The 20,886-nt window shown below is 60.1% G+C and overlaps 2 protein-coding genes across 2 annotated transcripts; both read left to right on the top strand.

Annotated features, from left to right (window-relative positions):
• Positions 1-218: 218 nt before the first annotated feature.
• On the top strand, positions 219-15,262 carry LMOD1 (leiomodin 1). The gene is made up of 3 exons (XM_062624856.1): positions 219-1,045; positions 12,079-13,587; positions 14,923-15,262. The coding sequence occupies exons 1-3, from the start codon at positions 806-808 to the stop codon at positions 14,947-14,949; spliced, it is 1,776 nt and encodes a 591-aa protein (XP_062480840.1). The 5' UTR covers positions 219-805; the 3' UTR covers positions 14,950-15,262.
• Positions 15,263-17,464: 2,202 nt separating this feature from the next.
• On the top strand, positions 17,465-20,541 carry LOC134166833 (myb-related transcription factor, partner of profilin-like). The gene is made up of 2 exons (XM_062624855.1): positions 17,465-17,994; positions 20,023-20,541. The coding sequence occupies exons 1-2, from the start codon at positions 17,547-17,549 to the stop codon at positions 20,532-20,534; spliced, it is 960 nt and encodes a 319-aa protein (XP_062480839.1). The 5' UTR covers positions 17,465-17,546; the 3' UTR covers positions 20,535-20,541.
• Positions 20,542-20,886: the final 345 nt, after the last annotated feature.

The following is a 20,886-nucleotide window of genomic DNA, read 5'->3' as shown; positions in this document are numbered from 1 at the left end:
GCCTGGAGAGAGGAGCCCACCAGCCTCTGTCCCTCTGGGAGAGCTTTCAGGTGCCAGTAAGCTGCTGTATGGATTAGGCTGATGGAAAGTAGGTGCCTCCAAGCCAAGCCCAGGCTTAGGGCACTGCCTGAACCAGAAGCAGGAGAGACTCAGGAATTTCCTCTGTGCAGAAGCAGGGCTGACTCTGGGGCTTGGCAGGGGGGGAAATGGGAATGCAGTGGGGAAGAGCAGGAGCACTGCTCCAGAGGAGAGGGGAGAAGCAGGAGCTCCGATAAAGGGAGCCAGGGATGCGCTGGGGGCAGAGTCAGCAGCGTGAGGGAGCCCCCCCCGACCTCTCTACCAGCCCTCCAGCACGGATGGCCCCATGGTAGGGATCTGCCTCCCACCCCCCCCATCCCCAGCCTGCCAGCTTGTGCATTTTTGCCTGTTTTCTCACTAGGTTGGCCTATTGCCTTTAAAAGGCTAAATGCTCCGGACTAAATTTGGTCATGCAGCTCTGCATGGTTCCCTGGAATGTCCTCGGGTTTCAGGCTCCTCTGATAGCACCATTCCCCGCCTCCCACTGGGCTCCATTGGCTTCCCAGCTCCCAAACCGCCGCTGGACCCTGTTATTGGCCAACCCTTGGACCGAGGGGTGTCCCCTCTTTCTAACCACTATATCCCAAGGCTGCAGGCGTTGGGAGTCACTGGGATTTAACACTTCAGCACCTGCTGCTGCTGGGGAAGCAGTCGGAGCTTCGGCTTCTGGTTTTTCTCCTTCCTTGGGTACCACACAACCGCCACCGTGTCTCGCCAGCGAGCCAAGATGTCCAAAGTGGCCAAATACCGGCGACAAGTCAGCGAAGACCCAGACATCGACAGTTTGTTGTCGACTCTGTCTCCAGAGGAGATGGAGGAGCTGGAAAAGGAGCTGGATGTGGTGGATGCGGATGGGAGCATCCCGCTGGAGCTCAGGCAGGAAAACCCGGCGGAGAACAGTGACGTGACGCTCAACCACTGCGGAAAGGAGACCAGGAAACGTCTTCAGAGGGAGCAGTCGGTTGATGTAAGTTGCAGCTCACCACGTCGAGGTGCTTGGTGGGATGGGGAATGAAGGGGGGGAAATAGCTGTGAGCTCCGCTGGGGTGGTGTAGGGAGGAGGTGGAAAATGGGAATGCTGAGGAAGGCGCTCGCTAAGGAGGAGATGTTGTGGTGGAGGGACCAGAGGAGCGAGGCAGGGACCTGCTCCAGGCACTCTGGGAGGGAACAGGGTGTTCCATGAAGTGCTGGGGTTACAGAGCCCAAAGCTGTGCTGGTGCAGGGGGTTTCTCCCTGCTGGGGCCAGTGACAGCAATCCCATGGGCTGCCTTGCTTTGTACTGTATTTTCCCCTTTGGATATCTCTGAATTCTTGATCCCTTTTATTCTTGTGCAAAAGCTTCAACAGTCTCTGCTTCTGGTGGAATAAAAGAGGGTTGCTGCCTTGGAGCTGGGGGAAATCACCCCAAGGACTGGGTTTTACCCCAAGCCACTTGTTCCGTGCTTATTCAGTTAAATCCATGCTTTGCTCTTCCTTTGGCTACAGTTACCTCCTTCTCCACACCTGCAATAGCTTCCTGGGAGCTGGAAAGCTTCGTGCCAGTCCCTCTCCCTGTGCCTTGCCTTAGTGGGAGCCGATCCCATTCCTCCCTAACCCTTGGTAACCTCTGCACTAAGAATATTTGGTATGTGCTTGGTGTGTGGGAGGCCGGGAAGCGTTTGCTTTCCCTGGGTTTTCACAGCAGGCTGAGCCACACGGGGAATCTTCAGCCTTTATCTGTGCATTCACAGGCAGGTTCCATGTCCCAGGCTCAGAGGAGACGGGACAAGGCTGAGGGGTACCAGCAGCAGAGGCAGAGCCGAGGGTTATGTGGATACTTCCATTAACAGAGTGCTCTGGCTCTGATTCCTGACCTGTTCCAGCAGTAACCTGGATCTTCCAGCTGAGCACATGGAAATAGCTCTTTCTGGATGTTTATAATAGAGTTTGCTATAGGAGGGTCTTCTCCTGACCTACATCTGGGAGAAAAGGATGAAAACTGCAGCTATAGGAGGAATAAATGAAGGTTTCTTTTGCAGGTCTGAACAAGGGGTTAAATAGTTCCCCCCCACTCCCCTCCAAGCTCCTTGTGCAGCCCTGGAGCTTTCCTCTGCTTGTGGGGATGAGGCACTCGCTGCCTTCACCTTCCCTATGTGGCCATGGGATCAGCAGGGTGCATTTTCCCATCTGTGGGCTGTTGGAGAACTTCTCCGTGGTGGGGAATTGCGGGTGCTGCAGGGCAAATGGGCCTGGAAAGGGAGATGCTGTTACGTGGAACCAGTTAGTCCAGTGGTGCTGCAGGGCTTTGCAGTGGTTTGCAGGGGATCCTGGCTTGCAGGCACTGAAAAAGCTGCTTACTCAGGCAGGGGGATTCTTAGTTCAGCATCAGGAGTGATGCTGGTTTGCTTTTAGCCGTGGGAAGACGAGGAGTCAACTGGGAATTGGGATAGGGAAGTGTCCAGGATCAGGAGGAAGGGAGGGAATGTGTGCGTTGCATTGCAGTGACTGGGTATGGCAGAGCTGCCTTGCTTCTGTTGCAATCCCTGGAAGCCAAGAACAGAATCTCCTCCACCTCTTCCTGCTCGGAATTGTTAGGACCTGGGATTAGCACCTGGCTCACAGCACGGGCAGGTCAGCCCATGGACCTTTGCTCCACCATGGGGCATGAGGATGGATGGGCTGGGCTGGGATGGACTGGATGGATTGGGATCATTGGGCCACAGAAGCCATCACAGAAACCAGCCCAGGAAGCTGCTGCTTCCCTCCATGCCAAGCAGCCTCAGGCTGGGTTTTGCTGCAGGATGGATGAGAACACAGAGCCATCCGGAGCATCCCAGGAGGCTCCTGAGCTCTCATGGCAGCACTGAGGCCTGTGATGAAGCTGTGGCTGCCCCATCCCCGGCAGTGTTCAAGGCCAGGTTGGACCCAGGGGCTTGGAGCAAGCTGCTCTAGTGGAAAGGGTCCCTGCCTGTGGCAGGGGCTGGAGCTGGAGGAGCTTTAAGGTCCCTTCCAACCCAAACCATTCCATGATTCCATGAAAAGCAAAGCCTTTGCAAGCGAGAAGCAGACGTGAGCATGGGAGGGAAGTGCAGGACAGGAGCAGGGAAGGAATGGGATGTCATTCCAGCAGGACTGGCCCTCTGAACGTCTGGAACGTGTTATCCTGTGTCTGGGATGTCTCTTCAGCAGGGAGGGACAGGAGGTTGGATTCTTGTCCTTGAACTACAGAGAGCATCGAGGTGCATCGCTGCCTTCACGTAGGCACTGAGGCTGGGAAGTATCCCCGAGCTCCTGCTGACCCAAGCTGCTGCACTCCTGCTCCCCACTCCTCCTCCTGCCTCCTGTTCCTCCGTCCCTCGTTGTCCTTCTCTGTCCTGGTGGAACTTTGTCTCTTGTGCAGGAATTTCTCCTGATGAAGGTATTTGAAAGGGGAAGAGTTGAGTTTCTGCCCATCTCTAGAGTTCTCGCAGTCATGGCTCGTGTCCTGGCCCGGCTCCAGGCACCCTCGTTCCCTTCTAAATATTGGGAAGAGTGAGTATATTTAGAACTCTTCTAACTGCAGAAGAACACATCTTCTTAGTGCTGAAAAGGGTGAAGTTGGGTAACTAGGAAGCAGTTTATAAACAGCCCAAAACAGACGTGAGCTTTGCCCTCCCGCGCCGGGCAGCCGAAGGCACGGCCTGGGGATGCAGGCATGAATTCATCTTCATTAAGCAGTGGTGGTGAAGGCATAACCCAGGCTGCGTGTCCCCAACGGCAGGGTTTAGGACAGGGCCTCCCTTGTGCCCAACAAGGCCTTCTTGTAGGTCACAGGAGCCAAAGTTAAAGCAATGTTCACAAGTAGATAAATGGAGAGATGCCCCCAATGCAGGAGGGACGTGGAGCTGTTGGAGCGAGGCCAGAGGAGGCCATGGAGATGCTGCGAGGGCTGGAGCAGCTCTGCTCTGGAGCCAGGCTGAGAGAGCTGGGCTTGCATCTCCTCCTCCAGCACCACCGCCTTCCCTGGCAATGGATGGAGCCTCCTTCCCTCAACTTCATCTGCAAGGAAATTGCATGTGGGGGCATCATCCTGCTGATGGAAGGGATTCGTTCCAGGGCCACAGAGCCGTTTCCTTTAGCAAGATGCTTGCACATGTGATGGATTTGTCTTTCCATGTGAGCCTTGGGAAAGCTCTGAATAGGAGCCATTGGATGCACAGTCCACATGGGCCCTGTATTTGTATCTCCTGAAGGTTGGGCACCCTTCCCTTTCCTCTTGGATGTCCCTCTGGCCACACACACCCCTTCCAGGTCCATGGAGCCCTGCAGGCTGCTTTGCCCAGCCCAGAGCTCTTGGGGATGTCCCTGGGATCTGTGGGGTTGATGGGTACAGCCACACGCTGGGACAGCGTTCCTCATGGCCAGGGTTTGATGCCAAGGGAAAAGCAGTGACCTTGGAGGGAGTTTACTAAAGCCAAATGCATCATGCCTGAAGGCTGCTGGTGCCGGAGGGCAGCCGGTCCTGTTGCCACGCATGAGGATTGCAGAACTCCTTGGGAAGGTCTTGGAAGTCCTGCTTTCCTTCCTCACTTACTGCGTGGTGGGGGATAGGCTCAGGGCTTACATCTAAGGGTTCTTCCCTTAGTGGGTAAGTTCCTCCCTGCCCAGGGCAGGGGGTTGGAACTGGATGAGCTTTTCAGCTCCCTTCCAACCCAACCCATTCCATGATTCTAGAAGTGGAGCTCCCTCCCAGCAAGCTCTCCACCCCCGTGGCAAACCACGCTAGTCTTTAACTGCCTTGTTAATGCTCAGAACTCATCATCTTTTGATGAAAATACATGGAGGGAAACCAAGCTCCACACTGAAATAACTGGTAAGGAGCAGAGGGAAACAGCAAACAGGGCAGGAAGGGCTTGTATCAGTCCTGCAGCATCTCAGCAGGCTGTGACTAACCCGTATGTATTTCACCTCTGCTCTTCTGTTTATCAGTCACTTCTGTCGGGATGCCAAGGCTGCTCCTTCCCTCTTCCAAGAGGCTTCTGCAGTTCCCAGCCCTTGCCTCTCTTTTACCCTTGTCCTGGGCAGGTCTCCAGCACTTGTCCTCCTGAGAGCATGCTCTTGTTCTGCCCAGCTCCTGCCCTCCCCAGGAGGTGTAAGGGATGGGTACCACTGAGCATCCTTGCTCTCGATGTTTCTCCAATAGCTCCTTGGCTCACGCTGGGATGGGCAGGGAATGAAGGTACGGATGCTCCCACCGACACAGAGTGGGAATGGAGCTGGTGGTGGCTGATGGCCAGGGATCATGGAGCCACAGAGTGGTTTGGGTTGGAAGGGGCCTTAAAGCTCCTCCGGTTCCAAACACCTTCCATTAGAGCAGGTTGCTCCACGCCCCATATCCAACCTGTCAAGCGAGGTGGCGACACAGCCAGGTCTGAGCTGCATTCCTGAAGGAACCTTGCAGCCACATCCTTGGGAAGCAGTGGCAGGAGCCTTGTTTTGCTGTGAGTGGCAGCACAAAGTGTTCCCAGTGCCTCATAGGTCACGTTGAAAGCGCGTTCCCTGTCTGGGACATGCATGGTCCATCTAAGGGCACGGGCAGGGAAAAAAGCTCCATTCCAAGTCAGCCTGCAAGGAAGCAGCCAAGAGGAAAAAGCCAAGTTGTGTATTGCCATCAAGCACAACTGGGATGCAGCTACATCCATGGCAATGTCTGGAGTGTTCGGCTTATATGGGCCCAGCTGCCCAGGAGGTTCCTTATCTGCTGCTGTTGAGCTGATAAACAGACATAGAGAGGAGGAAAAGAGCTGGATCCTGTAGAGAACTGCTTTCCTTCGCAGCGTTAGGACATCATCTGTGTGCTAAAACAGTGCTGGTGACTCAGCTCCCAGCGGGACGCTGGGATTAACTGGTCGTGTCACTCAAGCCCACCCTTCGCCATGTGGGAATCGCAGTGGGATGGAGCGAGAGGATCTCGCTCTGCAGGGGAGGAGGAGGTATCAGGGTGCTTGTTGTGAAGTCGTGCCATGGATAGTGGCAACAGCGATGGCCACCCACGCCACGAGGTGACCTGAGCCCTGCTCAGTCCCTCCCTCCGCCCGGAGCATGGAGCAAACACAGTTGGAAGCAGGCAGGAACAAGAGCTGCAGAGGTGACAGCCTGGATCACAGAGGTGTTCTGGTGCCTGCAGCCTGATGTTGGGTTGAGTAACCCAAGGCTGTGACACAAGAGGGACATGGAGCTGTTGGAGCGAGGCCAGAGGAGGCCATGGAGATGCTGCGAGGGCTGGAGCAGCTCTGCTCTGGAGCCAGGCTGAGAGAGCTGGGCTGGGGCAGCCTGGAGAAGAGAAGGCTCCTGAAGGGGAGACCTGAGAGCAGCTCCAGTGCCTGAAGGGGCTGCAGGAAAGCTGGAGAGGGGCTTGGGACAAGGGATGTAGGGACAGGCCAAGGGGAATGGCTTTAACCTGCCAGAGGGGAGACTGAGCTGAGCTCTTGGGCAGAAGCTCTTCCCTGTGAGGGTGCTGAGGCGCTGGCACAGGGTGCCCAGAGAAGCTGTGGCTGCCCCATCCCTGGCAGTGTTCAAGGCCAGGTTGGACACAGGGGCTTGGAGCAAGCTGCTCTATGGAAGGGGTCCCTGCCTGTGGCAGGGGTTGGAGCTGGAGGAGCTTTAAGCTCCCTTCCAACCCAAACCAGGCTGGGGTTCTGTGACATTTGGGTCTGGATGTACACCGAGGGCTCGGTTCTGCCTCTCACAGGGGACCCAGCACCCGCAGAGCCCCGGGAGCTGCCCTTTGCTTCCTTACAGGGCAGATCTCCAGTTTCTGAGCAGCAGAGATGGGGACTCCTGGCATGTTCTGCTTCATCTCATTACCTGCTGGGTTCTGGCACACAGCTCCCACGAGGTGCAGGAGCCCCAGAGCCTACGGAAGGGCTGGGACCAGCAAACCCGCTCGGATTTGGGCAACCCCTGGCCTTTGGGGTTCACCTCACCTGCGGCAAAGACCTTGATTGATCTTCCCACACCAGTGATGCCGTGAGGTGTCTGTGATGCTCCCATGGGCTGGGCAATGGGACCCATAGGAGATCTGCATTAGCAAAAGGCCTGGAGCTGCTTTCCATGTAGTCACAAGGTGTTCAAGTCCGGCTTCTCCAGCATCCTGTGATGCAGAGGATGGGAGAGGGGACTGAAGACTCACCCGGGATGAATCCCAGTTCTGCTGCTCCTACGAATCTGAGGAATGCTCTTCCTGGGCTGCGCACGGGAGATGCCCTGGGCACAGCTCCAGCCTGGAGGTGGCTGTGGGGGGAATCACCGCCCTTTCCAGCCTCTGCTGCAGAGGACGAGATCCGGGTCCTGGGAATATCCAGGTCAGCCATGGCAGTGCCAGGAGAAGGGGCTGGGAATGCAATGGATAGAAGGGAAAAACCCCCGAATTCTAAGCCCAGGTTTTGTTAGAGAGGCAAAAGCTTCCATGTGCAGCGGATCCATCGGCTTTATGGGTGTCTGGAGAAGGGCTGCTCATCCCTGAGGAAGGGCTGGAGCTCCTGGAGGCAAGGAAACCCAGTCAGAAGGTTTCCTATCAACCCTAATTCAGCAAAGCAAGACCCAAGTGAGGGCCAGAAGTTGTCCAGGCCCTGGAGGACCCCTCTGCATCACCGGAGGAGGTTGTTTTCCAAACCCCTGGCCTGGGAAGTGCCAAGAGCCTGGGATCTGTGGGGGTCAGAAAGGTCTGAGCAGAGGGAAGGGGAATTCCTGAGTTCCTCCTTAAAAGAGCAGGGCAAGAGCTGTTTACATCCCTCTGGGCTTCAGCACATAGAGCATGGCCAAGGGGTCATGGGAGGCCTGCGTGTCCCAGTGATGGAAGCCAAGAGCCTTCCCCCCCTTTGCTTCATGCCAACGGGACCCGACCATGCCAAGAAACTCTTTGCTGCCTGGGAATGGTGCTAGCATGGAGCCCATGGAGCACTGTGGGGTGGGCAGTGGGGTGAGCAGGGTGCCTTGGGGCCAGCAGAAGCCTCATGGACACAGCGTTTGTGCCAGGAATGTCCTTGGCCCTGAGTTGGCCCTGAGTTACCCCAAAGTGGCCAAGGAATGGAGGGAAGGAGCAGCTTGGCTCCAGCAGCCCTCTCGCAGGGTAATGACCACAGATACCCAACCATCCCTATCCCTTCTCCATGCAGTGGGACATCCCTGTCCCTGGGAGCTTGTGCCCAGCCTCCTCAGCCCCTTCACCCGTGGTCACAGCGAGGGTTGGTGGGATGCTGGTGCCTCACTTCACAGTGTCCAGCTGGGAACTGGGCAGCTTGGAGGGGACATGGGGGTTCCTTTAGAGCAGAGGGTGCAGAGGATGATGCACATCCCATGGTTGGAGTCTTGTGGTGGCTCTGGAGACCTTTGCAGGACGTGTAGGACACACTGCATCCCCTCAGGCACTGATACTGGCTTGGCTTGTGGTTATGGATCCATAATCATGCCTAAACCTGCTGCTTCAACAACCAGACCCAGCTTCCTCCCCTTGCCAGGCTGCTCTGGGACACAGGTTCTGCTGTCTCAGGTGCCCCCTTGTCCCTGGGGCTGTCCCACCTCCAAAAGCCCTTCCATTATGCAGCATCTTCTGGGTACCCATTGCCTAAGCCAGGCCCTGCCAAGAGATGAACTGGAAAACACCCTGATGGCTGCAGGAGGACTTCATTATCCCAGCAGAGGCTGGGAGGAAAGGGCAGTGGCTTGGCCTGGCCTTTATCCTACAGCTCTGGGGGGATTCTGGTTGCTCTGCAGGGAGGATGGCTCTGGGTGAAGAGTCTCTGCTGGTGGCAAAGCCGAGGATGCAGAGGATGCTCTGAGGATGCAGATGTTGGAGAGGAGAGAGGCAGAGGAAGGCTCGTGGGCTCCGCTGGGCTCCGGTGCACGCTGAGATCATTCCTGGATTGAGTAAATTCAGGCTTTACCCTGCCAGAGGGGAGACTGAGATGAGCTCTTGGGCAGAAGCTCTTCCCTGTGAGGGTGCTGAGGCGCTGGCACAGGGTGCCCAGAGAAGCTGTGGCTGCCCCATCCCTGGCAGTGTTCAAGGGCAGGTTGGACCCAGGGGCTTGGAGCAAGCTGCTCTATGGAAGGGGTCCCTGCCTGTGGCAGGGGTTGGAGCTGGAGGAGCTTCCAACCCAATTCCATGGTTCCTATCAGCTGGGGGTGCCAAGCAGCATCAACCCCCCAGGGCTCCCCTCCTCACGTCTTGTTCTTTGGCTGCTCTGAGCCCATGGCCGGTGTGGTGGGGCAGCACGTTCAGCCCGGTCGTGGCCATGAGGGGCAATTCCCAGGCCATACCTCTGGAAATAGCTGGTGAAGGCTGCCCCTTCCCATTGCCTGTACACATGCATTTCCATCTGCTCCCTGCCTGCCAGGGACGGACACAACAGCAGCAGCCAGGCCACGACGTGCCCCTTCCCTCCAGGTGGATGCAGGTCCCACATCTTTCCCTCTCCTCTCCATCGTGCTCCCATTTCACTTAGAATTGGAAAGGGAACAGGGTGACCTGCTCTAATGCAATCTAATTGTGATCCATCCCTCTCCCCTAAACAGCTCTTTTCTACCCCAAAATGAGCTTGTGGAGCTTTCAGAGCGAGAAACTCTCTCCCACCATCACATCCCCACCACCCGCAGCAAACCTCAGCATCCCCTGTGCTCCGCTCCGCTCCCACTCATCCCTGCCTGCTCCGTCCCCTGCCCCATCCCTTGCTCAGAGCGTCGGGAGCTCGGATTCCAGGCAAGAAGTTCCCAGTCTCCTTTGCCTTTTAAGGAAGCATCGGAGTGGGTTTGAGGGTTACAAATGCTAACAAGCGATGGCAACGCTCATTTTAGTCTATTTAGAGGAAGAGGGAAGGCATTTGAGTCCATCAAAACACGGGTGATTAATCAGGCAGGGACCAGGCTGTTTGCATTAGGCTTATTTTTAAAGGTCTGACACGCTGTGTAAAAATATTCCCTAATAACTGCGCTGGCAGCAGAGGGAATGGCACGGGAAGGGGGGGAAGCATCCATGGTAAATCTGCCAGCAGAGCTCCGGGTGGCAATGGAGAGGCTGTCTGCGGATGGAGACGGTGCACTGGGGGCTGTGGGGTCAGCCAGGCCTTCAAGACCCAGGGGAGGATGCGTCCCTCCCTCCTCCCCTGCATCTTCTTGCTGCGCAGCCGAGCTCCAGGGGCTGGAGCAATGTCCTGCTTCATTCCCAGCCCCGAGGTGAGGACTCCTGCACCATCACCTGTATCACCACGGGGATGCTGCTCCTGCGGTGGAGATGGCTGGTGGCACAGAGTAAGTGTGCAAAGGCAGGAGGGGATGAAGGCCGTGCTCCCCCCTGGGCACACACACATGGCCCCACTGATGTGACCCCCTCTTTGATGGGATCCATGCAGCGCATCCCAAGTTTCCTGGATGCACATGATCCCGCCCATGGTGGCACTACTGCCCGTGGCACATCCATTGCCTTCCCTTTTCCCTCTGGCCAGGGCACAGCCAGCTCCTCTTCCCCAAGTCCTTTTCCATGCCCCATTCCCTGGCTCCAGTCCCCAAATTCCCCAGACCTGCCCCACACCGCAGCACCTCCAGTGTGGCAACACATCCATGGATGGAGCCTCAACGAGCAGAGCACTAAGGACGTGATCCCAGGACATTCCCTTTGCTAAGCAGGGATTTGCTCTGCACCCTATTTTCCACTGCTTTCATCTTGTTTGGAGAAATCCATTGCCCCCTCTGAGCATGGGAGACGTTCAGGTCCTTCCCCCCAAGGTCTGGATCCCTTCCTCCAAGATGTGCTCATTCCTGGCCTAAGCCTCTGCTCTGCTTGGTCTTGGATGGGCCCAGGATGCTTAGGGGAGACTGAGGGCTCCCCATTGTCAAGTTGTGGGTGCTCAGGCCGGGGAGGAGAAGGCTTTTAGGGGCAGTTGGTGTGGAGATGCTGCTGCTGGCTCTGACTCAAAGCACGCTCAGCCTCCTTTCCTGCCCACCAAGACCATGGGGGCAACTGCAGGAACCTGTATGGAGCCTCCAACCTGGGACATCCAGGGATAATGCTGGGATACCTGAGGGTGGTGGAGCACCCAGAGAAGCTGTGGCTGCCCCATCCCTGGCAGTGTTCAAGGCCAGGTTGGACACAGGGGCTTGGAGCAAGCTGCTCTAGTGGAAGGGGTCCCTGCCCGTGGCAGGGGTTGGAACTGGATGAGCTTTAAGGTCCCTTCAACACAAAGCATTCCATGATTCTGTGATCCCCAAAGACCTTAGAAAGGCACATCTGGGAGCCCCATCCCTGGTCCTTGGGGCCTGCAGCAGCGAGGGGCTGTGTGGACACGGACGGGCTCCGGCATCTCCCTTCGTGTTGCCTGTTTGGGTCTGTGCAGAGGAGCCAAGAAACCTCTTGCCTAAATAAAGCGCTGAGCTCTGTCCTCCCCGATGGCATCTGATTGTGCGCCAGGTACAAACAGTCCCAACTCAGGCCAGGCCAGTTCTTTCCACGAGGAACCAGTCCCTGAGGAGCAACGGTGCCAGCACTGGGACCTGCGCTGGGGCAGGCGCTGCGGCCAGGGCAGCCCTGCCTGCAGACCTGGCTGCGTAGGAAAGCCAAGAGGCTGAGTGCATCCAGCTGCTGCTGTTGTGCAAAGAAAGCTCTTGATGGGGTGGGATGGGGCTTGGAGCAAGCTGCTCCAGTGGAAGGGGTCCTTCCCCATGGCGGGGGTTGGAACTGGATGAGCTTTAAGGTCCCTACACTCTCCTGAGGAGTCACAGCACGCTGCCCCATGGCATCTCCTTGCTGCTCCTGGGGACCCTTCCTGATGCTCTCCCCACGTTTCTATCACAAATGCCTGTTTTAGAGCAGCTCACCCATAGCAGGCACAGTCTGAGACCTTCCCAAGTGTCCTGCATCCCCCTGGCTCCGGTGCTGTGGTTGCTCCTGTGGGACAGAGGCGCAGGTTTGGTGATGATGAGCTTGGGGTGATGAGGCTGGAGGTTAGAGGCGTCTGTCCCTGTAACACCTTGGTGGTTTTCTCTTGTTAGGAAACCAGATTGAGCGAGAAGAACAAGGGAGCCAAGAATGAAGAAGAGAAGGGAAAGGAAACGCCTTCCAAAGAGCCGGCCCGGAAACGAGACACAAAGGTGGGGAAAGACTCTAAAAAGGAAGAAAGTGATCAAAAACCAGACCCCAAAGTTAAAGCTGAAGCTGACACGAAGACCAAAGAGGAGAAGACTATCAACGATAAAGTCCAGGCCGTGGAGAAAAAGAAGGTGGGGAAGGACCAAAAGGAAGAAGAGAAGGATTCAGTGCTGAAGGAGGACACAGGGAAGGACACAAAGGAGGAAGGCTCCATGTCGAAGGAGGATGAGGGGAAGGATAAAAAGGAGGAAGCGAAGGGCTCAGCAGCGAAGGAGATGGACAAAAAGGAAGAAGAAAAGGCTTCAGCACTGAAGAGCACAGGGAAGGACAAGAAGGAGGAAGAGAAGAGTTCCGGAGCAAAGAAACAGGCAGGAAAAGACACGGAAGGAGAAGATAAGAGAGAAAAAGATAAAAAAGAAGAGGAAAAAAGTTCGGCTCTGAAGAAATCCAAGGAGGACACGAAGGAGAAACCGCAGCTGGAGGCAGGGAAGGCAGCAGAGGAGAAGGCAGGCAAGGCAGCGGCCGAGGGCAGCGCCTCCAAGCCCCCCAGCTCTTCGGAGCAGGGCAAGGACGACGAAGCCTCGAGCATTTTCGACGAGCTCATCGAGAAGGTGAAGAACAACGACGCCGCGGTGACCGAGGTGAACGTCAACAACTCGGACTGCATCAACACCGAGACCCTGGTGCGCTTCACCGAGGCGCTGGAGTTCAACACCGTGGTGAAGCTCTTCGCCTTGGCCAACACCCGCGCCGACGACCACGTGGCCTTCGCCATCGCCATCATGCTCAAGTCCAACAAGGTGTTGACCAGCATCAACCTGGACTCCAACCACATCACGGGGAAGGGCATCCTGGCCATTTTCCGGGCGCTGCTGCAGAACACCACGCTGACGGAGCTGCGCTTCCACAACCAGCGGCACATCTGCGGCGGGAAGACGGAGATGGAGATCGCCAAGCTCCTGAAGGAGAACACCACGCTCCTGAAGCTGGGCTACCACTTCGAGCTGGCCGGGCCGCGCATGACGGTCACCAACCTGCTGAGCCGAAACATGGACAAACAGAGGCAGAAACGCCTCCAGGAGCAGAAGCTCGCCCAGGAGCGTGGCGAGAAGAAAGACCTCCTGGAGGTGCCCAAGCCTGGGGCTCTGCCCAAGGGGTCCCCCAAGCCATCCCCGCAGCCATCCCCTAAGGCGTCCCCCAAAAGCTCTCCCAAGAAAGGGGGGGCACCGGCCGCGCCTCCGCCGCCGCCTCCGCCGCTCGCCCCACCGCTGATCACTGAGAACCTGAGGAACTCCCTCTCCCCGGCCACGCAGAGGAAGCTGGGAGAGCGGGCGCTGCCGGGCCAGGAGAAGAACTCCCGGGACCAGCTCCTGGCTGCCATCCGCTCCAGCAACCTCAAACAGCTCAGGAAGGCAAGTGCAGGGCCACAGAGGGGTTGGTCCGTGGGCTGAGACCTGAGGTCGCTTGGGGGGTGGAGAGGTGAGGGACGTCCTTCTCCGGTGTGAGCATGGAGCGGGGTGCCCGTGGTCCCAACCCCTGTGCAGAGCACGTGGCAAGGGGTGGATCCATCCTTCTGCACCATCCCTTGCAGAGCAGACGGGGTCAGCAGGTCCATCCCTTCGTTGAGCTTCCAACAGGGGCAACAGATCCATCCCCTGGGAGAGCAGCCAACAGGGACAAGCCCACCCCTTGGGAGAGGATCCAGCAGGGGCAGATCCATCCCTTGGGCAAGCATCCAACAGGGTCAGGTCCATCCCTTGAGAGAGGATCCAACAGGGACAGGTCCATCCCTTGGGAGAGGATCCAACAGGGACAGGTCCATCCCTTGAGAGAGGATCCAACACGGACAGGTCCATCCCTTGGGAGAGCAGCCAACAAGGTCAGGTCCATACCTTGGGAGAGCATCCAACAGGGACAGGTCCATCCCTTGGGAGAGCATCCAACAAAGTCAGGTCCATCCCTTGGGAGAGCATCCAACAAGGTCAGGTCCATCCCTTGGCAGAGCATCCAACAAGGTCAGGTCCATCCCTTGGCAGAGCATCTAACAGATCCATCCCTTGGGAGAGCATCCAACAGATGCATCCCCTGGGGGAGCAGCCAACAGGGACAGGTCCATCCCTTGGGGGAGGATCCAGCAGGAGCAGATCCATCCCTTGGGCAAACATCCAACAGGGTCAGATCCATCCTTTGGGAGAGGATCCAACAGGGTCAGGTCCATCCCTTGGGAGAGGATCCAGCAGGGGCAGATCCATCCCTTGGGCAAGCATCCAACAAGGTCAGGTCCATCCCTTGGCAGAGCATCTAACAGATCCATCCCTTGGGAGAGCATGCAACAGGATCAGGTCCATCCGTTGGGAGAGGATCCAACAAGGTCAAGTCCATCCTTTGGGAGAGGATCCAACAGGGTCAGGTCCATCCCTTGGGAGAGGATCCAACAGGGTCAGGTCCATCCCTTGGGAGAGCATCCAACAGGATCAGGTCCATCCCTTGGGAGAGGATCCAACAGGGTCAGGTCCATCTCTTGGGAGAGCATCCAACAGGGTCAGGTCCATCCCTTGGCAGAGCCCCTGGGCTGTGGCAGGTCCCCCTCATTCCAGCAGTCAGGTTGGGCTCCCGGGTTTGGGCCACATGGAAGAAGCCAGCTTTAACCCGGGCGATGGAAAGCCGGGATGCAGACAAGGCTCCCCCAAGCCATTCCAGCATCCTCTCCCAGTGCTCCCCCAGTAACGGGGTGTCTTCTCCGGCAGGTGGAGGTGCCGAAGCTGCTGCAGTAGGGACGGGATGGCATTCCCCCCGCAGCGCGGCGTGCCCAGGACACTCACCTTTCCCGGGACTGTTTCCATGGCAAACCCTTTGGGACCCTGCAGTGACCAAGCCGAGGAGCAGCGTTCCCTCTGGGATGGACACGGAAGGGCCACCGCGGCCGAGGGATGTGGCGCGGGTGGAAGACCTTCTATTTATTGGCCTTAACGGTTGTGAAGCCTTCAAGCTCTTCCCTTTGCCAGCACCGTGTCCCGCTCCGCGCCGACGACACGGGAGGGATCCGCAGGGCTGGTCCTGATGGGAAGCTCCTCTTGGAGCACCCCAAAGGGGGTGATCCAGCCTGGGTGAGTGGAGGTGTCCCCCCTCCCCTTTCTGGAGGAGTAGGTGACAACCAGACCACTTGTGTCCCTGTGGTGGCTCTGGGTGGCCGGGGTGCAGGCACCGTGGTGGGTGCTGGCTTGTGGGGCGCTGGGTGAAGCCCAGGAGGGAGCAGGAAGAGGAGGTTTAGGTTTGAGGGGGTCTCCCCCCCCCTTTTCTTCCCTATGAAGGGAGCAGTTCTCCACCATGAGGGTTTTGGGATGCTGGAATGGGTTGAGCGGAGGAGCCGTGGCTGCCCCATCGCTGGCAGTGCTCAAGGCCAGGTTGGACACAGGGGCTTGGAGTGGGACGTGGCCCTGCCCCGGGGTTGGATCTTGATGGTCCCTTCCATCCCAAACCATTCCATGATTCCAGGACCTTCTCCACACCACACCTGCCCCACAGGACGCTGCTGGTCCCCAAAGCACCCCCTGAGCACGGGCAGCTCCAGCTTGGGGGGGGGGCAATGGGGTTTTGGGGTCCCGGTGTGAAGCTTCGCTGCGCTCTGTACCACGGCACCAGCAATAAAGCTCACCCAACGCTACCCCCACCCCGGCACCCACAGCGCCAGCGGGGCACCCCGGAGCACCCGAACCTGGGGTCACCCATAACGGGGTGCCCTGGAGCCACATGGACCTGGGGTCACCCATAACGGGGTGCCCTGGAGCCACATGGACCTGGGGTCACCCATAACGGGGTGCCCTGGAGCCACATGGGGTCACCCATAACGGGGTGCCCTGGAACCACACGGACCTGGGGTCACCCATAACTGGGTGCCCTGGAGCCACATGGGGTCACCCATAACGGGGTGCCCTGGAACCACATGGACCTGGGGTCACCCATAACGGGGTGCCCTGGAGCCATGTGGGCACCCCAAAACCCGGGTCACCCAAAGTGGGGTACCCTGGAGCCACATGGACCTGGGGTCACCGTAACTGGGTGCCCTGGAGCCGTGTGGGCACCCCAAAACCCGGGTCACCCAAAGTGGGGTACCCTGGAGCCACATGGACCTGGAGTCACCCATAACGGGGTACCCTGGAGCCGTGTGAGCACCCCAAAACCCGGTCACCCTCAACCGAGTGCTGGGGACCACCCTGGGGTCACCCCCGGTTGGATTCGGGGTGCATGGAGGAGGGGGGTCCCCCCACTTCTCTTCGCCCCCCCCCCCCACAGGTGACCCCCAACTCGAGGGCACCCCCAAACCGGGTACCGGGGCGGGAGGGGGTCGCCGGAGTCCGGTATGGGGCGCTATGGGGGGCGAACCGGAGCCGAGTGTGCGCGGGGTGGAGCCGGTATGGGGCGCTATAGGAACCGTACCGGAGCCCCGTGTGTGCGCGGCGGGGCCGTTATGGGGCGCTATAGGAGCCGTACCGGAGCCCCGTGTGTGCGCGGCGGGGCCGGTATGGGGCGCTATAGGAACCGTACCGGAGCCCCGTGTGTGTGCGGCGGGGCCGCTATGGGGCGCTATAGGAACCGTACCGGAGCCCCGTGTGTGTGCGGCGGGGCCAGGAGGGGGCGCTATAGGAACCGTACCGGAGCCCCGTGTGTGTGCGGCGGGGCCAGGAGGGGGCGCTATAGGAACCGTACCGGAGCCCCGTGTGTGCGGCGGGGCCGTTATGGGGCGCTATAGGAGCCGTACCGGAGCCCCGTGTGTGTGCGGCGGGGCCGCTATGGGGGCGCTATAGGAACCGTACCGGAGCCCCGTGTGTGCGGCGGGGCCGGTATGGGGCGCTATAGGAACCGTACCGGAGCCCCGTGTGTGCGCGGCGGGGCCAGGAGGGGGCGCTATAGGAACCGTACCGGAGCCCCGTGTGTGTGCGGGGCGGAGCCGGTATGGGGCGCTATAGGAGCCGTACCGGAGCCTCGTGTGTGCGCGGCGGGGCCGCTATGGGGCGCTATAGGAACCGTACCGGAGCCCCGTGTGTGCGCGGCGGGGCCAGGAGGGGGCGCTATAGGAACCGTACCAGAGCCCCGTGTGTCCGCGGCGGGGCCGTTATGGGGCGCTATAGGAACCGTACCGCAGCCCCGTGTGTGCGCGGCGGGGCCAGGAGGGGGCGCTATAGGAACCGTACCGGAGCGCGGGGCCGGCAGGGGGCCCGCAGGCACCGGCCCCGCTCCTCCCCGGCCCCGCTCCTCTCGGTGGGGCTCGGTCCGGCGGGGACGGCGCAGGACAAAAGGCTTGGAGGGGCGATGGGCGTCGGGGCGGCGCCATGAAGAGGAGGAGGAGGAGGAGGAGGAGGAGGCGGCGAGCATGGCGGCGGGCGGCGGCGGGGCGCGGCGGGGGCTGCTGAAGCGGAAGCCGAACTTCACGCTGCAGGAGATCGACATCCTCATGAGCGAGGTGCTCAAGTACGAGCAGCTCCTGTTCGGCGCCGCCGCCAGCACCGTGAACGCCTACGAGAAGCAGAAGATCTGGTGGCGCATCACGAACAAGATCAACGCCGCCGGCCGCAACCAGCGCGACATCGGCGAGGTCAAGAACCGCTGGCGAGGGCTGCGCCGCCGCGCCAATGACAAGATCACCCGGCACCGGCAGGAGCGGCAGGGACCGGCCCCCAGGGCACCCCCCAGGCCTGGCACCGGCACCGGCTCTGGGCCAGGGCCCCCGGAACTCGGCCCCGGCCCCGCGTCCGCTTGGGGACAGAGAGGAGGCACCGGCATCGAGGCGCCGGTCCTGAGCGCAGAGGTGGTACCGCACGGTGGGTGCGGGGGGACCGGGGCACGGGGGAGCAAGAGGGGGATGTGGGGGGCTGGAGCATGGATGCAGGGGAGCAGGACTGGGACAGGGATGGGAGAGAACAGGGACAGGGATGTGGGGGACCAAGAGAGGGGTGTGGGGGGCTGGAGCATGGATGCAGGGGAGCAGGACTGGGACAGGGATGGGAGAGACAGGGACAGGGATGGGAGGAACAGGGACAGGGATGTGGGGGACCAAGAGAGGGGTGTGGGGGGCTGGAGCATAGATGCAGGGGAGCAGGATTGGGACAGGAACAGGGATGGGAGAGACAGGGTCAGGGATGGGGGGGACGAAGAGAGGGATGTGGGGGGCTGGAGCGTGGATGCGGGGGAGCAGGACTGGGACAGGGATGGGAGAGACAGGGATGTGGGGGACCAAGAGAGGGGTGTGGGGGGCTGGAGCATGGATGCAGGGGAGCAGGATTGGGACAGGGATGGGAGAGACAGGGATGTGGGGGACCAAGAGAGGGGTGTGGGGGGCTGGAGCATGGATGCAGGGGAGCAGGATTGGGACAGGGATGGGAGGAACAGGGACCGGGATGTGGGGGGCTGAGGCATGGAGGCAGGACACGGGCGCTGGGAGCAGGATGGGCACAGGGAGGGACAGCAGCAGGGACACAGGGACCGGGATAAGTTCGTGGGGGGACCAGGACAGGGATACGGGGGCGTTAGGAGAGGTGGGAGGAGAGGCTGGGATAGGGCACAGGAGATCAGGACCAGGACAGGGACACTGGGACCACGATGTGGGAGACCAGGACATGGATACAGGGGACTGAGACAGGGACACGGGGGCACTAGGGCAGGTCAGTGCAGGGACAGGGACATGGGGGACAAAGACCAGGATGTGGGGGGACCAGGACACGGATACAGGAGAGGGACATGGGGGACTGGACCAGGACAGGAGCATGGAGAGACAGGAACGCAGGAGAAGATCAGGACCAGGACATGGAGGGGCATGGACCAGGATGCAGGGGGATCAGGAGCACCTCAGGTGCACTGGGACCAGGACATGGGGGCCCAGGGCAGGGATGTGCGGGGACTGGGACCAGGATGCTGGGACCAGGGCAGGTGGATGGAGGGACCGGGGCAAGGACAGGGAGGATCAGGACATGGAGGGGACAGCGACATGGAGGACTGGGATAGGGATGCGGAGGGGAAGAGGGATGTGAGGGGATCATAGTAGGGACATGGGTGACAGGGGCATGGGAGGACTGGGGCAGGGACATAGGAGATAGGGAGAGCAACAGGAGGACTGAGACCAGGACAGGAGGATGCCAGGATCCAGCCAAGGACATGGGGCCCCTGAAACCAGGACAGGGCCAGGAGCACGGAGACAGGGCCAGGGACATGGGGGGACCTGGGCCAGGGCAGGGGACTGAGAACAGGGTGACAGCAGGAAGGGCCTGGGACCAGGACAGGGATGGGGATACCAGGGCTGGGATAGGGGCAGGGGGAGACATGGACCAGGATGGGGACAAGGGACCGCAGCACTGGGAGCAGAACAGGAGGATACTGGGACAGGACAGGGGTGTGGGTGGCTAGGATTAGGAGAAGGACAGGGGTCAGGGGGTACCAGGACCTGGACAGGTGTAAGAGGGGTCTGGGAAGAGGACAAGGACATGGGGTTACTGCGATTTGGACAGGGACGAGGGACATGAGACATGGGAGACCAGGACAGCGACATGGGATTACTGGGATTAGGAAGGGATGTGTGGGGACCAAGACAGGGACAAGGGGGTACTGGGAGCATGCAAGGACACAGGGCACCACATTCAGGACAGGGATATGGGAGTCCCGGGACCAGGAGAGGGATGGGACCTGGGATGGGGCTGGACCACCGGGAGGGATGCAGAGCTATGGGGAGATGTGTGTGTGGGTGACCAGGACCGCGCGCAGGAGAGGGGATGCGGGGCACGGGGGGAAGGGGGGCGGAAGCAGAGGCAGGAAGGGGGCCGGGGGGTCCCACCAGCTGCCCCGCGTCCATCCCGCAGGCCTCAAGGAGGAGGCGGTGAAGGAGGAGCCGGTGGAGGTGAAGCCTGAGCCCTTCCAGAGCCCGGCTCCCGACGGCGCTCCCGGCCCTGGGGTGGGCACGGAGCAGAGCGAGGGCTGGAACCGGACCCCCCCGCGGCCCGCGGCTCCCGAACTGTGCCTGGGGGAGCTGGGGGGGCCGCAGGAGCCGCTGGGCTCCGCTTTCCCGGGGGTCCTCTTCCAGCAAGAGACGGAGCCGCTCCCGGAGTGCGGAGCCGGCCCCGCCGCAGCCACCGCGGGGCTGCCGCCGGACGGGACCCCCGGCTGCGCGCAGCCTTGCGCGGGCGATGCGCGGGCGGTGCAGGCGCAGGAGCGGTTGGTGCAGGAGGTGCGCGCTTTCCGCAGGGAGTTCGCCGAGAGCTGCCGGGAAACCACGGCCCTGCTGCGAGCCATGGCCCAGGCGCTGGGCGCGCTCAGCCGCAGCCTGGCCGAGATCCGGGATCTCTACCTCCGGGAGCAGGGACCCCAGGGCTGATCCTCCCCACCCCTTCACACACACACACACCCCCCCCCAGCTGGCTGTGGGGTCCGGACTCCCCCTTCCCCTCCTCTTGTTGCTTCGAGGCTTTATTTTTATGGGGCTTTCCCAGCCTTTCAATAAATCCCGAGGTGCCCCCCGGGCTCGCTGAGGGGGTCCCGGGGAGCGATGGAGATGGGCGGCGCTTGAGGGATTGGGTTTGGTGGGGGTGAATGGAGGGGGTGGATGGACACCCCCACACACACACAGCCCTTCCTCAGCTCACAGTGATGGTGTGGGAGGGGGTGAATCGCACCCACACACACACACACACCCCAGAGGTGGGTCCCAGGACCAGGGTAGATGGAGG

The sequence above is a fragment of the Pezoporus occidentalis genome, unplaced genomic scaffold (genome assembly GCF_034315485.1).
Source record: "Pezoporus occidentalis ecotype Australia unplaced genomic scaffold, CSIRO_AGI_Poc_V1 ctg274, whole genome shotgun sequence".
Lineage (NCBI taxonomy): Eukaryota > Metazoa > Chordata > Aves > Psittaciformes > Psittacidae > Pezoporus > Pezoporus occidentalis.
Note: the sequence above shows the minus strand (reverse complement) of the source record. Positions and strands in the feature narration are given on the sequence as shown.

Coding starts and splice junctions, on each gene's coding strand:
- LOC134166833 (XM_062624855.1), top strand. CDS start 17,547: ATGGCGGCGGGCGGCGGCGGGGCGCGGCGGGGGCTGCTGAAGCGGAAG. Junction 17,995..20,022: donor CGCAGAGGTGGTACCGCACG/GTGGGTGCGGGG, acceptor TCCATCCCGCAG/GCCTCAAGGAGGAGGCGGTG.
- LMOD1 (XM_062624856.1), top strand. CDS start 806: ATGTCCAAAGTGGCCAAATACCGGCGACAAGTCAGCGAAGACCCAGAC. Junction 1,046..12,078: donor AGAGGGAGCAGTCGGTTGAT/GTAAGTTGCAGC, acceptor TTCTCTTGTTAG/GAAACCAGATTGAGCGAGAA. Junction 13,588..14,922: donor ACCTCAAACAGCTCAGGAAG/GCAAGTGCAGGG, acceptor CTTCTCCGGCAG/GTGGAGGTGCCGAAGCTGCT.